Below are 16,247 nucleotides of genomic sequence, written 5' to 3'. Positions count from 1 at the left end.
TCTAAATCATGAACAAAAAATGTAAGGTTTTATATCCCTTTAAGTGTCATACTTTCCTTTTACTTTATTTCATGATTGAGATAGAACATACCATTTTAAACAATTTTTGGATATCTAAATAGGCTAAGTAGCTGCTGATTGGTGGCTGCACATAGATGCCTTGTGTGATTGGCTGACCCATGTGCATTGCTATTTCTTCAAGAAAGGATATCTGAAGAAAGAAGCAAATTAGATAATAGAAGTAAATTAGAAAGTTGTTTAAAATTGTATTCTCTATTTGAATCATGAAAGAAAAATTTGGGGTTTAATGTCCTTTTAATAAACATCTGAATTTGCTGTTTTTTTCTCCTTAAAGGAACCTAGAGTCAAAATAAACTTTCATGATTCAATAGAGCATAAAACAACTTTTCTTTTTTTTTTAAACATTTATTTATTGTTAACATGCATACAATCATCTTATTGAAATCTATATGACAAAAATAAAAACAGTGTTCTAAGCAGCAATGAAACCAATCCTATCAATTCTTGATGCATTTGCACTTACAACAAGCAACATTTTACTTTTTCTTTCCTTTCTTCTCTTTCTCTTTTTCTTTTTCTATCTTTTTAAACAGGAAGAACAAAACTTAAATGTAGCCGATACAGCGGTGCAGATATACTCTCTGCACTAGTAATATATGGCTGAAAAAATGTAGACTATAAATCACAAAATTTTTCCTGTAAGGTATATAATACTGATCTCTATATAATAGTAACTACATAAATACCGATCCATGATCGGTTAAATAAACAGTTTTAATATTTGATCGATATGAGGGGGGGCTGGGAGGGGGGAAAAAAAAAAAAAGGGGGAGCAAATAGAAGACCTACTAGGCCCCCCATCCCTCTCCGCTCTCCCTCTACTCGGCCCATAATACTGGATATCTGCCCGCATTAATCAACTCAAGAACATAGGCCGATTGGCTGAGGGGCTTAATTAGTTGCTGCTGTGCCGGGGGAGGAAGTGACAAGATTACTATATCCCATTTGTCTAAAAATCTTTTTATCTGAGTCTCATTAAACTTGGATATTGCATATTGTTCCACCAAACATTGTTTCAATACTTCTTTTTTAAATTTGATAAATTTGGGTAGGTGGGGGAGTTTCCAATATTTTAAGATCAAATTCCTAGCTAGTAGTATTAAGGTATTGAGTAACTTATAGTATTTTTGTTGTTGCGAGAATTTAATTAAAAAAATGACCATTTGGGCCTCTAATCTTATTTCTGTGTTTAGAATTTTGTCTAACCAAAACTTAATTTTGAGCCAGAACTGTTGAACTTTGGGGCATAATCAGATGCAATGCAAGAGATTTGCTTGTTGCGCCTGACATTTCCAACATCTGATAATTTTTCTATACCATTATGATAGTTTGTCAGGAGTAATGTATGTCGCATAAATCATTTTTAAATGTTGCTCTCGCCATGCTAAAGCATTTCCTGTTTTATTCAGCATCTTCAGACTCACTTGAATCTGTTGAGGCCTAGGATCTGGAAAACTATTGCTCCATACAGCTACTATTTTCTCCAATTGGGCCTCCTGCTTGGAACTAATCATCAAATGATAAAATGGAGAGATTGACGAAGATCCACTCTTATATTGATTTATTAGGCTCCTTAACGGAGCATACATCCAATTAGAGCCAAATTTAAGTTTAAGATCTGTGACATAATGCTTTATTTGCAAATACGCATAGTGATCGGATTGAGGAAGGTCAAATTCTACTCTGATATCCAGGAATGATCTAATTATTGTATTGGAGGTAACTAATTGTTTTATGGAGGTCAATCCTTTCAATTTCCATCTCTCAAAAACCTTATAAGTAAAGCCTGGGACAAATCCTGGGCATCCCTGGATTGGGAGATACTCCGAGACAAATGGCGATGTTCCTATTTCTACGCAAAATTTCTGCCATGCCAAAATCACATTTTTAATAGTCGGCATTTTAGCAATTGCTGTTGGAAGTTGAGCAACTGGGCAATGTAGTAATGCTTTTAAATTAAATGGGTAGACAAGATTTGTTTCCCCAGCAAAGACAGTAAAAAGTTCTTTCTCTGAGATCCAGTCAGCTGCCAATTTTACTATTGTGGCAATATTATAATAAGTAATGTTCGGAAAAGCGAGGCCCGCCGATTCTTTAGAGAATACTAATGTATTTAACGCCATGCGGGGTCTCTTTCCTTTCCAGAGAAATTCACTTGATATTCGGTTAAATAGTCTTATATCTACCTTATGTAAAAGAAAAGGTATGTTTTGGAGAAGGTATATTAACTTTGGTAGAAGTATGATTTTAATAAGCATAATGCGTGCTGAGAGAGAGATAGGTAAAGTAGACCAATCTTTCAATTTCTGCTTACAATAGTTGAAAAATTTAACATAGTTCAATTCGTACCATTCTTGTGGGAATTTTGACATCATTATTCCTAAATACTTTATCTGAGTAACCTCTCTGAATGGGTGATCTAATACAAGATGCGAGGGTGTATGTATCCATAATAATTCGGATTTTTGAATATTAATCTTGTAACCAGAAAACGACGCAAATATCTGTACTGACTCTAGCAATTTAGGTAAGCTATCTTTTAGACCAGATAGAAAAAGAAGTAAATCGTCAGCGTACAAAGCTAAAACAAATTTTTGTTTGCCAATCTGTATACCTTATAACTGCTGTCTAAGAAGGATCGCCAGTGGTTCCAACGATATGTTAAAGAGGATAGGCGATAGAGGGCATCCCTGCCTGGTGCCTCTCTGTAAAATAAAGCGGTCCGTAGTTGAACCATTGATAAAAATTGCTGAAGATGGATTGCTATAGATGGTCTTAATTAATTTTGTAAAGTACCCCGAGAAACCAAACTTTTCCAAAGCCGAAAAGAGATGGTCCCAGCAAATGAAGTTGAAAGCCTTTTCGGCATCGACTGTTAGGATGGCGGCATCCTTTTTTAACGCTTTCTTATTATTCCGCAGATAGTCCAGGACAAGCATAACCTTGCGGATATTTTTTGTCGGGCTTCTTCCTATCATAAAGCCAGCCTGATTGTCATGTATAATATTGTTTAAGTGAGGGGCCAATCTTTTTGCAATTATAGACGTGAGTAGTTTATAATCAAAATTTAAGAGGGAGATTGGTCGATATGAAGAAGGGATTTCAGGATCTTTTTCTTTTTTAAGAACTAAAGCTATGTTTGATGCCACGAAGTACGGAGAGCATGGCATATCTGAAGAATAATAAGAATTAAATAACTTATGCAGATTACGGGCTATTTGGGCTGCTAATATCTTATAAAATTCAGCCGGTAGTGAGTCGGGGCCTGGGGCTTTATTGCATTTAGCAGCTTTAATACCAGTTAGAATTTCTTGTATTGAGAATAAAACACCTTTTCTGATTCACTTTTTTTTTATAAATCAAATATATAATTTTCTCTAGGTATCCTTTGTTGAAACTTAGTGCCATTCCATGACAGCATACGGGGGTAGGGTCAGGAGTGTGCACGTGTATTGAGCATTATATGTAAAACAGTGTAGCAAACACTGCTGCCATGCAGTGCACAAGACATGCACACTCTTTAGTCTATCTCAGTATGATCTAAATAAAAACAGTTTAATTCAACTTCCATGCCCCTTTAACCAGTCGGCTAGTCCAAGACTTGAAATTTGAACAGATATTACAGCAGGCTGATTAATCACCTGCACCATTTTATGGATTCATATGAAGAAAATAAACTTAAAGGGACAGAATTTATATCTTTCAAAAAGATAGATAACCAACAGAGTTATAATAATACACTTTTTACCTCTGTGATTACCTTGTATCTAAAGCCTCTGCAGACTGCCCTGTTATATCAGTGCTTTTGACAGACTTGCATTTCAGCCAATCAGTGCTGACTCATAAATAACTCCACAAGCACAATGTTATCTATGTGGCACAAACTAGCACTGGCTAACTGTCAAAAATTGTCAAAATGCACTGAGATAAGCGATGGCCTTCAAGGGCTTAGAAATTAATATATGAGCCAACCTAGGTTTAGCTTTCAACAAAGAATGCCAAAAGAACAAAGCAATTTGATGATAAAAGTAAATTGGAAAGTTGTTTAAAAAGTTAAATTTTGACTAGTCTGTCCCTTTAAAATGTTGCTGAAATTTACTAAATGAAAACTGCAAACTTAGGCCTAGATTTGGAGTTCGGCGGTAGCCGTCAAAACCAGCGTTAGAGGCTCCTAACGCTGGTTTTGGCCGCCCGCTGGTATTTGGAGTCAGTGATTAAAGGGTCTAACGCTCACTTTTCAGCCGCGACTTTTCCATACCGCAGATCCCCCTACGCCATTTGCGTAGCCTATATTTTCAATGGGATCTTCCTAACGCCGGTATTTAGAGTCGTTTCTGAAGTGAGCGTTAGAGCTCTAACGACAATATTCCAGCCGCCTGAAAATAGCAGGAGTTAAGAGCTTTCTGGCTAACGCCGGTTTATAAAGCTCTTAACTACTGTACCCTAAAGTACACTAACACCCATAAACTACCTATGTACCCCTAAACCGAGCTCCCCCCACATCGCCGCCACTCGATTAAAATTTTTAACCCCTAATCTGCCGACCGCCACCTACGTTATACTTATGTACCCCTAATCTGCTGCCCCTAACCCCGCCGACCCCTGTATTATATTTATTAACCCCTAACCTGCCCCCCACAACATCGCCGCCAGCTACTTAAAATAATTAACCCCTAATCTTCCGACCGCAAAGCGCTGCCACCTACGTTATCCCTATGTACCCCTAATCTGCTACCCCTAACACCGCCGACCCCTATATTATATTTATTAACCCCTAATCTGCCCCCCTCAACGTCGCCGACACCTGCCTACACTTATTAACCCCTAATCTGCCGAGCGGACCTCACCGCTATTCTAATAAATGTATTAACCCCTAAAGCTAAGTCTAACCCTAACACTAACACCCCCCTAACTTAAATATAATTTACATCTAACGAAATAAATTAACTCTTATTAAATAAATTATTCCTATTTAAAGCTAAATACTTACCTGTAAAATAAATCCTAATATAGCTACAATATAAATTATAACTATATTATAGCTATTTTAGGATTAATATTTATTTTACAGGCAACTTTGCAATTATTTTAACCAGGTACAATAGCTATTAAATAGTTAAGAACTATTTAATAGTTACCTAGTTAAAATAATAACAAATTTACCTGTAAAATAAATCCTAACCTAAGATATAATTAAACTTAACACTACCCTATCAATAAAATAATTAAATAAACTACCTACAATTACCTACAATTAACCTAACACTACACTATCAATAAATTAATTAAACACAATTGCTACAAATAAATACAATTAAATAAACTATCTAAAGTACAAAAAATAAAAAAGAACTAAGTTACAAAAAATAAAAAAATATTTACAAACATAAGAAAAATATTACAACAATTTTAAACTAATTACACCTACTCTAAGCCCCCTAATAAAATAACAAAGCCCCCCAAAATAAAAAATTCCCTAACCGATTCTAAATTAAAAAAGTTACAAGCTCTTTTACCTTACCAGCCCTGAACAGGGCCCTTTGCGGGGCATGCCCCAAGAATTTCAGCTCTTTTGCCTGTAAAAGAATAAATACAATACCCCCCCCCAACATTACAACCCACCACCCACATACCCCTAATCTAACCCAAACCCCCCTTAAATAAACCTAACACTAAGCCCCTGAAGATCTTCCTACCTTGTCTTCACCATCCAGGTATCACCGATCCGTCCTGGCTCCAACATCTTCATCCAACCCAAGCGGGGGTTGGCGATCCATAATCCGGTGCTGAAGAGGTCCAGAAGAGGCTCCAAAGTCTTCCTCCTATCCGGCAAGAAGAGGACATCCGGACCGGCAAACATCTTCTCCAAGCGGCATCTTCGATCTTCTTCCATCCGGAGCGAAGCGGCAGGATCCTGAAGACCTCCAGCGCGGAACATCCATCCGGACCGACGACTGAACGACGAATGACTGTTCCTTTAAGGGACAGCCAATAGAATGCGAGCTCAATCTGATTGGCTGATTGGATCGGCCAATCGGATTGAACTAGATTCTGATTGGCTGATTCCATCAGCCAATCAGAAAATTCCTACCTTAATTCCGATTGGCTGATAGAATCCTATCAGCCAATCGGAATTCGAGGGACGCCATCTTGGATGACGTCCCTTAAAGGAACAGTCATTCGTCGTTCAGTCGTCGGTCCGGATGGATGTTCCGCGCTGGAGGTCTTCAGGATCCTGCCGCTTCGCTCCGGATGGAAGAAGATCGAAGATGCCGCTTGGAGAAGATGTTTGCCGGTCCGGATGTCCTCTTCTTGCCGGATAGGAGGAAGACTTTGGAGCCTCTTCTGGACCTCTTCAGCACCGGATTATGGATCGCCAACCCCCGCTTGGGTTGGATGAAGATGTTGGAGCCAGGACGGATCGGTGATACCTGGATGGTGAAGACAAGGTAGGAAGATCTTCAGGGGCTTAGTGTTAGGTTTATTTAAGGGGGGTTTGGGTTAGATTAGGGGTATGTGGGTGGTGGGTTGTAATGTTGGGGGGGGGGGTATTGTATTTATTCTTTTACAGGCAAAAGAGCTGAAATTCTTGGGGCATGCCCCGCAAAGTGCCCTGTTCAGGGCTGGTAAGGTAAAAGAGCTTGTAACTTTTTTAATTTAGAATAGGGTAGGGAATTTTTTATTTTGGGGGGGCTTTGTTATTTTATTAGGGGGCTTAGAGTAGGTGTAATTAGTTTAAAATTGTTGTAATATTTTTCTTATGTTTGTAAATATTTTTTTATTTTTTGTAACTTAGTTCTTTTTTATTTTTTGTACTTTAGATAGTTTATTTAATTGTATTTATTTGTAGCAATTGTGTTTAATTAATTTATTGATAGTGTAGTGTTAGGTTAATTGTAGGTAATTGTAGGTAGTTTATTTAATTATTTTATTGATAGGGTAGTGTTAAGTTTAATTATATCTTAGGTTAGGATTTATTTTACAGGTAAATTTGTTATTATTTTAACTAGGTAACTATTAAATAGTTCTTAACTATTTAATAGTTATTGTACCTGGTTAAAATAATTACAAAGTTGCCTGTAAAATAAATATTAATCCTAAAATAGCTATAATATAATTATAATTTATATTGTAGCTATATTAGGATTTATTTTACAGGTAAGTATTTAGCTTTAAATAGGAATAATTTATTTAATAAGAGTTAATTTATTTCGTTAGATGTAAATTATATTTAAGTTAGGGGGGTGTTAGTGTTAGGGTTAGACTTAGCTTTAGGGGTTAATACATTTATTAGAATAGCGGTGAGGTCCGCTCGGCAGATTAGGGGTTAATAATTGAAGGTAGCTGTCGGCGATGTTAGGGAGGGCAGATTAGGGGTTAATACTATTTATGATAGGGTTAGTGAGGCGGATTAGGGGTTAATAACTTTATTATAGTAGCGCTCAGGTCCGCTCGGCAGATTAGGGGTTAATAAGTGTAGGCAGGTGTCGGCGACGTTGAGGGGGGCAGATTAGGGGTTAATAAATATAATATAGGGGTCGGCGATGTTAGGGCAGCAGATTAGGGGTACATAGGGAGAACGTAGGTTGCGGCGGTTTACGGAGCGGCAGATTAGGGGTTAAAAAAAATATGCAGGGGTCAGCGATAGCGGGGGCGGCAGATTAGGGGTTAATAAGTGTAAGGTTAGGGGTGTTTAGACTCGGGGTACATGTTAGAGTGTTAGGTGCAGACGTAGGAAGTGTTTCCCCATAGGAAACAATGGGGCTGCGTTAGGAGCTGAACGCTGCTTTTTTGCAGGTGTTAGTTTTTTTTTCAGCTCAAACAGCCCCATTGTTTCCTATGGGAGAATCGTGCACGAGCACGTTTTTGAGGCCGGCCGCGTCCGTAAGCAACTCTGGTATCGAGAGTTGCATTTGCGGTAAAAATGCTCTACGCTCCTTTTTTGGAGCCTAACGCAGCATTTGTTTGAACTCTCGATACCAGAGTTAATTTTATGGTGCGGCCAGAAAAAAGCCCGCGGAGCGTTAACAGCCCTTTTACCGCCAAACTCCAAATCTAGGCCTTATAAATTAGTATGTGTGATGATAAGACGCTACAGGAATTTCTATTCTGGGTGCGAGTGCTGATATGTTTAAGTTACTCATCAGATCCGAGTATCTTTGTCCACCTCTGTTAAACGCTTTACCATTAATCTAATGTGTTTCACTGTAGCAAGCAGATTTTTATATGTCCTGCACTATCTTATTTTTCATGTGCTATTTTTAATCGGAAGGCCGGATTTCAGAGTGGGAGTAGAATATTTTAAGCTTTGGTTAGAGAAAACAGGAAAGTTTCATCTCTGCTGTTAACTCTATAATGACAACGTTTGAGCACATATTAATTTATTTGTTCATTCATTAAAGTAGGGTTGCCACCTATAGTTAAAGGGACATTCAAGTCAAAGTTAATAGTTCATGATCCAGATAGACGGCAATTTTAAACAACTTCCCAATTTACTTCCATTAACAAAATGTGCTCAGCCTTTTTATATTTACACTTTGAGTCACCAGCATGTGCAAGAAGGTAACCCATAGTTTAGTAACTATTTAGTTTACTATAGTTGCACTTTTATTCATGTTATGTATTTCAGTGTATGCTCGGTTATCATTTTTATGATTTACTCAATACTTGATATGGGTTCCAGTTACACAATTTTTTAGATATAGGTTTATTAAAAATATCAAATATATCTTTATACTTAGTTTAAAGGACCAGTAAATACAGTCGATTTTAATAAACAACAAATGCATAATAAAAAGACAATGCAATAGCACTTGGGGCTAGATTTATTAAAGCTGAGGCGGACAGGGGCGCTTATACGCGCCCCTGTACGCCTCAGCTCGCCTGTGGCGCGGCGAAATTACCCGCAGGTATTCACCATTGCACACGAGCGCAATTTTGCACTCGCGTGCAATCCCGCCCCCTGCCCGCGCACAGCCAATCAAGCGCAGGCAGGAGCCGTCAATCTCCTCGGTCTGACTAGACCGAGGAGATTGAATTTCGCCACCTTAGAGGTGGCGAAGAGGTTAGGGAAGCGGCGGTCTGGTGACCGCTGCTTGATAAATTACGGCGAGCAAGTTCTTGTGAGAACTTGCAGCCGTAGGGCTTTAATAAATCTAGCCGTTAGTCTAAGCTTCCAATGACAAAGTGATATCCATTTCCACTCCTCCTGTTTCATGTGAGAGCCATTAGCCACTGTCCATATTTTGTTAATAGAAGTAAATTAGAAAGCTGTTTAAAATTGCAGCTCTATATGAATCATGAAAGATTAATTTTGACTTGAGTGTCCCTTTAAAATGTGCATGAAACCCAAAATTGTACTTTAAAAAAATAAGATAGGACTTACAATTAAAAAACACTTTATTTTTTTTGTTCTCTTGGTATTGTTTGTTATAAAGCAGGTAGATAGGCTCAGGAGTGTGCACACTTTTGGAGCACTATCTGGCAGTAGTTTTGTAAGAATGTAAAGTGCAATCATTGCTGTCATCTAGTGCTGTAAAGCATTCTTACAAAACTGCTGCCATATACCTACCTACTTACCTAGGTATTCCCTTCAACAAAGAATGAAACGAGAAGAGTAAAACGGGGGGTAAAGAGGCAGCAGCAACTTGTCTAATGTCACCATGTGACCCTTCTTTCTTTTTTTACAGAGCACGAGGCAAAAGCGATAATTAAAGAGCGTCAGAAAAAAGACAACCACAATCTGAGTGAGTATATCTGGTTACTGGCGGGGTTCTTATTTACGTATCATGAGGCTGTATATTCATCGCTGTAATGTTTCATTTTTTGGTAGATTCATTCCATTAATCCATTCACAATGTCATTCTCTCCCAGAGGTTTCTGTCTAGAAGATATTATCACATATTATTGGTTTTTTAGTTCTTAAAACTGTGAATTTGCGTCTGAAGGAACAACATGGTCCTTCTTCACAGCAAAAATGTTATAAAATAAACAGTTGATACAATTTTCAGATTTGATCTAATTTGGTTCATTCTTCTGGTATCCTTTGTTGAAGGAGCGCAATGCTCTACTGGGAGTTAGATAATCACATTGGGTGAGCCAATGAGGAGCAGCTAGCTCACAGTAGTACATTGCTCTTGAACCTACCTAGGTATGATTTTCAACAATGGATACCAAGGGAAGAAAATCAGATAAGAGGAGTAAATTGGAAAATTATTATTGCATGCGCTATCGGAATCACTAAAGTTTAATTGTGACTTTACTGTCCCTGTAATGTCACTGCTCCCCTGCAAATCTATGTACATAGAACAAACTTTTACTAAAGTTTGAAGAAGCTCACTTCAAGTCAATTTTTCTGAGAGTTAACAGTCTGAATTGTTGTCCAATCAGTGCTCTAGCTATAACAAAAATGTGCCATATGGGGAGAGCACTGATTGGACAACAGTTCAAACCTTAGCTCACAGAAAAATTGACTTTTGAAGTGGGCAGAGGACCGTAGGGAATTTGAATTTCATATACATATTAAAAAGTAAGTTATAGCGCATCTTCATTACAATGGATAATTTAAACTCCATCTAAAATATCACTAACATTCTGGATCTAATTTTATAAAAGGGGAGCGTTTACTATGACTTTAAATGTGAGGAAGCAGGGGCAAGCATTAAAAATGAAAAATGTTATTTTTTTTTTAGTTAAATAAAGTTATTTAAATTGTTTTTTTTATGGAAATAATTTTTCTTCTTCCAATAAAAAACACAGCTGAAATGTTGATCAAATATGAACCTATTAAACTGGAGATAGTTCACCTCCCAATAATTTAAATGATCTATATATTTTTAAATGGTAAATAATGGGATATAACTGAAAAAAATATCTGAAAAGTTATTCTAAAAATGAGATCTTTATATATAAAACCATGATTTAAATTGATTTAAATTGTGATCGAAATCAAATCCACCCTGACTGCTACTAAATTATAGCTATAAGTCATATAAGTAGTGTAAAAGTGCATTACTTTCCAAACCAGATTTACAGGCTTAGTTAGTATTTCTCTAAAATCAGATCTTCCCTGTCCTGGCATGTTCTGCAAGGAATGTTTTGTAGATTCCCAGACATATGAGATACAAGAGAAATCAGAATTAAAAAATGCACACAGTGAAACTATAAATGTGAATAGCTAACTAAATATATAGGCTTATCAAGATTGGATTTGGAAATAATTAAATAAAAAATAAAAGCCAGGGACAAAACTACAGGGGGTGCAGAGGTCGCAATTGCGACTGGGCTCCCAAGGGTGGGGGCCCAGCTTAAAAAAAGATAAAAAAAAATTATATATATACATAAACGTTGACCTGCCACTGCCTGCACTGATATCATGTGAGTGTGACATGATGCTTCACTAGTGTCTCTGACTACAGGGGTTAGTGTTTCTGTTTTACCCATTGGTGTTTATGTGTGTATGTGTGTGTGTGTGTGTGTGTGTGTATGTATATATGTATGTGACTGTGTGTGTATTTATGCATGTGTGTGTGTGTGTATGTATGTAACTGTGTGTGTATTTATGCATGTATATGTGTGTGTGTGTATGTTTGTGGAACCAGCAAATTACAGACCTTGTTACTACAGCATGGGGGGGTAAACAGTGTCACTATACAGTACCACTATATACAGTACAGGGGGGGCTGGACCATGTCACAGACTACTGTGGTCACTTTATAAAGTGCTGGGGCAGGTAGGGTCAGGCCAGCCATCTCACCGGCAGATTACAGACTGTGTCACTGACTCATTATATACAGTACTGGTGGGTAAACAGTGTCACTATATACAGTAATAGGGGATCAGACCATCTCACAGAGTGTGGGCACAGGGTACCTCCTTTTGCAGACATGTAATCTGATTCACTTTTTTTCTGTGTTAAATGTTATAAATACATGTATCAAATTCACTTTTTTTTGGGTGTGGGGGGGGCTTCTTAGATTCTTGCTCCTGGGCCCTGTGGTTTCTAGTTATGCCTCTGATAAAAGCAAAAACATATCCACAATAAATAAGTCTGGTGCCATTTCACATTGTTTTTGTGTTTTTCAACCAAATGAGAAATAAACTTGCAAAGCAACATAGCGCTTACTAGACAGCAATAAGTAAAAAGCAAAACACATCTGGCAAAGGAAACTGTATGCAGCTTAATAAATACTTTTGTAATCCGGAGTCAGATTTGTGCAATTAAGCCATTAACTGCCTTGCATATACACCATGGGGCACAGAGGTAAGGCCAATCTTTCTAGCTATTTCAGATATAGGAAGGACATTCTGTGTTCTGTCTAATTTGCTTATGAGAGAACAGGAAGTGGTTACACCCAGTTAATGAATATGAAATACCCCCTCTGTTACAGTATTCTGTTAGCCCTGGGTAAAACACACATACAGAATATAGCGCTGAACTGGTAAACAAAGCAGGACCCTCTGAGTAATTTCAGCAGGGACGCCTTGTGCCCCTACAAATATTTAAAAAACGCACAGATTTTGTATTTCAGCAGCTCAGGCAAAAGGAGTATATGTATACAGAATGGTTCTCGGACAGAATGCCGAAGCACATTTGTCTGTCAGACATATGTCCGAGAGACGGCCGAGGGTAGATACGCTCCAGAGTGCTCTGTTCTAATCAGAGCCTTTGGCGCCACAACCGCCTCTGGGAACCTAATCATGAGTCACACCCCCCATGACATGCTTTTAACGCGCGTACAGAATGCGTGAGTACTGTGTCCCTTCTTGTGGTTCTATTTATCTATCTTTCGATTTGTATCTATCCTTATCTATCTCATGGCTGGACTGTTATCCGACGAAATATTATCCATCACATAAATGTTAGCAGATGAGAAGACAAAGCGATTTATCAAACTGAGGCGGACAGGGGCATTCAATCTCCGTGGTCTAGTCCGACCAGGGAGATTGACAGCTCCTGTCCACGCTTGATTCGCCGTGCGTCGGCAGGAGCTGTCAATCTCCCCGGTCGGACTAGACCACGGAGATTGAATTTCTGATGACTGCTGCTTGTTAAATACGGCGTGCAGGTTCTCTTGTGAGAACCTGCAGCCGTAGCGGGTCGAAAGGCTTGCAAAGCCTTTGATAAATCGACCCCACTGTATTAAACGCAGCAGCAGAAACACACTTTAAATATGTCTGGGGTCTCTATTCCACCCCAATGGGGGTTGTTTTTTCTAAAGCCAATAGTGCAGGCAAACACAGCTCATTCAAATAACAAAATAAAAAAAGGTATAGGAGCTATTTTTAAACCATTTAATAAACTCTCTTTTAGTAAGGTTTTACACATTATTGCAGATTCTTAAAAACTGCTTTAAAAAAAATCTCTAAAATCTACACAATAAAAAAAAAAATAATAATAAAAAAAAAATTTATGCTTACCTGATAAATTCATTTCTCCTGTAGTGTGGTCAGTCCACGGGTCATCATTACTTCTGGGATATTATCTCCTCCCCTACAGGAAGTGCAAGAGGATTCACCCAGCAGAGCTGCTATATAGCTCCTCCCCTCTACGTCACCTCCAGTCATTCGACCAAAGGACCAACCAGAAAGGAGAAGCCCAAGGGTGTAGTGGTGACTGGTGTATAATCCAAAAATTTTTTAAGCCTGCCATAAAAAACAGGGCGGGCCGTGGACTGACCACACTACAGGAGAAATGAATTTATCAGGTAAGCATAAATTTTGTTTTCTCCTGTTAAGTGTGGTCAGTCCACGGGTCATCATTACTTCTGGGATACCAATACCAAAGCAAAAGTACACGGATGACGGGAGGGACAGGCAGGCTCTTTATACGGAGGGAACCACTGCCTGAAGAACCTTTCTCCCAAAAACAGCCCCCGAAGAAGCAAAAGTGTCAAATTTGTAAAATTTGGAAAAAGTATGAAGAGAAGACCAAGTTGCAGCCTTGCAAATCTGTTCAACAGAAGCCTCATTCTTAAAGGCCCAAGTGGAAGCCACAGCTCTAGTAGAATGAGCTGTAATTCTTTCAGGAGGCTGCTGTCCAGCAGTCTCATAGGCTAATCGTATTATGCTACGAAGCCAAAAAGAGAGAGAGGTAGCCGAAGCTTTTTGACCTCTCCTCTGACCAGAATAAACGACAAACAGGGAAGACGTTTGACGAAAATCCTTAGTTGCCTGTAGATAAAATTTCAGGGCACGGACTACATCTAGATTGTGTAGCAGACGTTCCTTCTTCGAGGAAGGATTAGGACACAAAGATGGAACAACAATCTCTTGATTGATATTCCTGTTAGTGACCACCTTAGGTAGGAACCCAGGTTTAGTACGCAGAACTACCTTGTCTGAATGAAAAATTAGATAAGGAGAATCACAATGTAAGGCAGATAACTCAGAAACTCTTCGAGCCGAGGAAATAGCCATTAAAAACAGAACTTTCCAAGATAACAACTTGATATCAATGGAATGAAGGGGTTCAAACGGAACACCCTGTAAAACATTAAGAACTAAGTTCAAACTCCATGGCAGAGCAACAGTTTTAAACACAGGCTTGATCCTAGCTAAAGCCTGACAAAAAGCTTGAACGTCCGGAACTTCTGACAGACGTTTGTGTAAAAGAATGGACAGAGCTGAAATCTGTCCCTTTAAAGAACTAGCAGATAACCCCTTTTCTAAACCTTCTTGTAGAAAAGACAATATCCTTGGAATCCTAACCTTACTCCATGAGTAACTCTTGGATTCGCACCAATATAAGTATTTACGCCATATTTTATGGTAAATCCTTCTGGTAACAGGCTTCCTAGCCTGTATTAAGGTATCAATAACTGGCTCAGAAAAACCACGTTTTGATAAAATCAAGCGTTCAATTTCCAAGCAGTCAGCTTCAGAGAAGTTAGATTTTGATGTTTGAATGGACCCTGGATCAGAAGGTCCTGTTTCAGAGGTAGAGACCAAGGCGGACAGGATGACATGTCCACTAGATCTGCATACCAAGTCCTGCGTGGCCATGCAGGTGCTATTAGAATCACTGATGCTCTCTCCTGTTTGATTCTGGCAATCAATCGAGGAAGCATCGGGAAGGGTGGAAACACATAAGCCATCCCGAAGGTCCAAGGTGCTGTCAAAGCATCTATCAGAACCGCTCCCGGATCCCTGGATCTGGACCCGTAGCGAGGAAGCTTGGCGTTCTGACGAGACGCCATGAGATCTATCTCTGGTTTGCCCCAACGTTGAAGTATCTGGGCAAAGACCTCCGGATGAAGTTCCCACTCCCCCGGATGAAAAGTCTGACGACTTAAGAAATCCGCCTCCCAGTTCTCCACTCCCGGGATGTGGATTGCAGACAGGTGGCAAGAGTGAGACTCTGCCCAGCGAATTATCTTTGATACTTCCATCATTGCTAGGGAGCTTCTTGTCCCTCCCTGATGGTTGATGTAAGCTACAGTCGTGATGTTGTCCGACTGAAATCTGATGAACCCCCGAGTTGTTAACTGGGGCCAAGCCAGAAGGGCATTGAGAACTGCTCTCAATTCCAGAATGTTTATTGGAAGGAGACTCTCCTCCTGATTCCATAGTCCCTGAGCCTTCAGAGAATTCCAGACAGCACCCCAACCTAGAAGGCTGGCGTCTGTTGTTACAATTGTCCAGTCTGGCCTGCTGAATGGCATTCCCCTGGACAGGTGTGGCCGATAAAGCCACCATAGAAGAGAATTTCTGGTCTCTTGATTCAGATTCAGAGTGGGGGACAAATCTGAGTAATCCCCATTCCACTGACTTAGCATGCACAATTGCAGCGGTCTGAGATTTAGGCGTGCAAAACGTACTATGTCCATTGCCGCTACCATTAAGCCGATCACCCCCATGCATTGAGCTACTGACGGGTGTTGAATGGAATGAAGGACCCGGCATGCATTTTGAAGCTTTGTTAACCTGTCTTCTGTCAGGTAAATCTTCATTTCTACAGAATCTATCAGAGTCCCCAAGAAGGGAACTCTTGTGAGTGGAAAGAGAGAACTCTTCTTTTCGTTCACCTTCCATCCATGCGACCTTAGAAATGCCAGTACTAACTCTGTATGAGACTTGGCAGTTTGAAAGCTTGAAGCTTGTATCAGAATGTCGTCTAGGTACGGAGCTACCGAAATTCCTCGCGGTCTTAGTACCGCCAGAAGAGT

General features: G+C 39.2%; 1 protein-coding gene across 1 annotated transcript in view; it reads left to right on the top strand.

The window, feature by feature from the left end:
- Positions 1 to 16,247, top strand: part of TFE3 (transcription factor binding to IGHM enhancer 3) — a 77,532-nt gene that overhangs the window by 42,252 nt on the left and 19,033 nt on the right. The window contains exon 7 of the mRNA XM_053695677.1: positions 9,771 to 9,827. Within this exon, the coding sequence (XP_053551652.1) occupies positions 9,771 to 9,827 (57 nt within the window). The remainder of the gene's footprint in view (positions 1 to 9,770; positions 9,828 to 16,247) is intronic.

The sequence above is a fragment of the Bombina bombina genome, chromosome 12 (assembly GCF_027579735.1).
Source record: "Bombina bombina isolate aBomBom1 chromosome 12, aBomBom1.pri, whole genome shotgun sequence".
Taxonomy (NCBI): Eukaryota; Metazoa; Chordata; class Amphibia; order Anura; family Bombinatoridae; genus Bombina; species Bombina bombina.
This window is presented reverse-complemented; position numbering and strand designations above follow the sequence as displayed.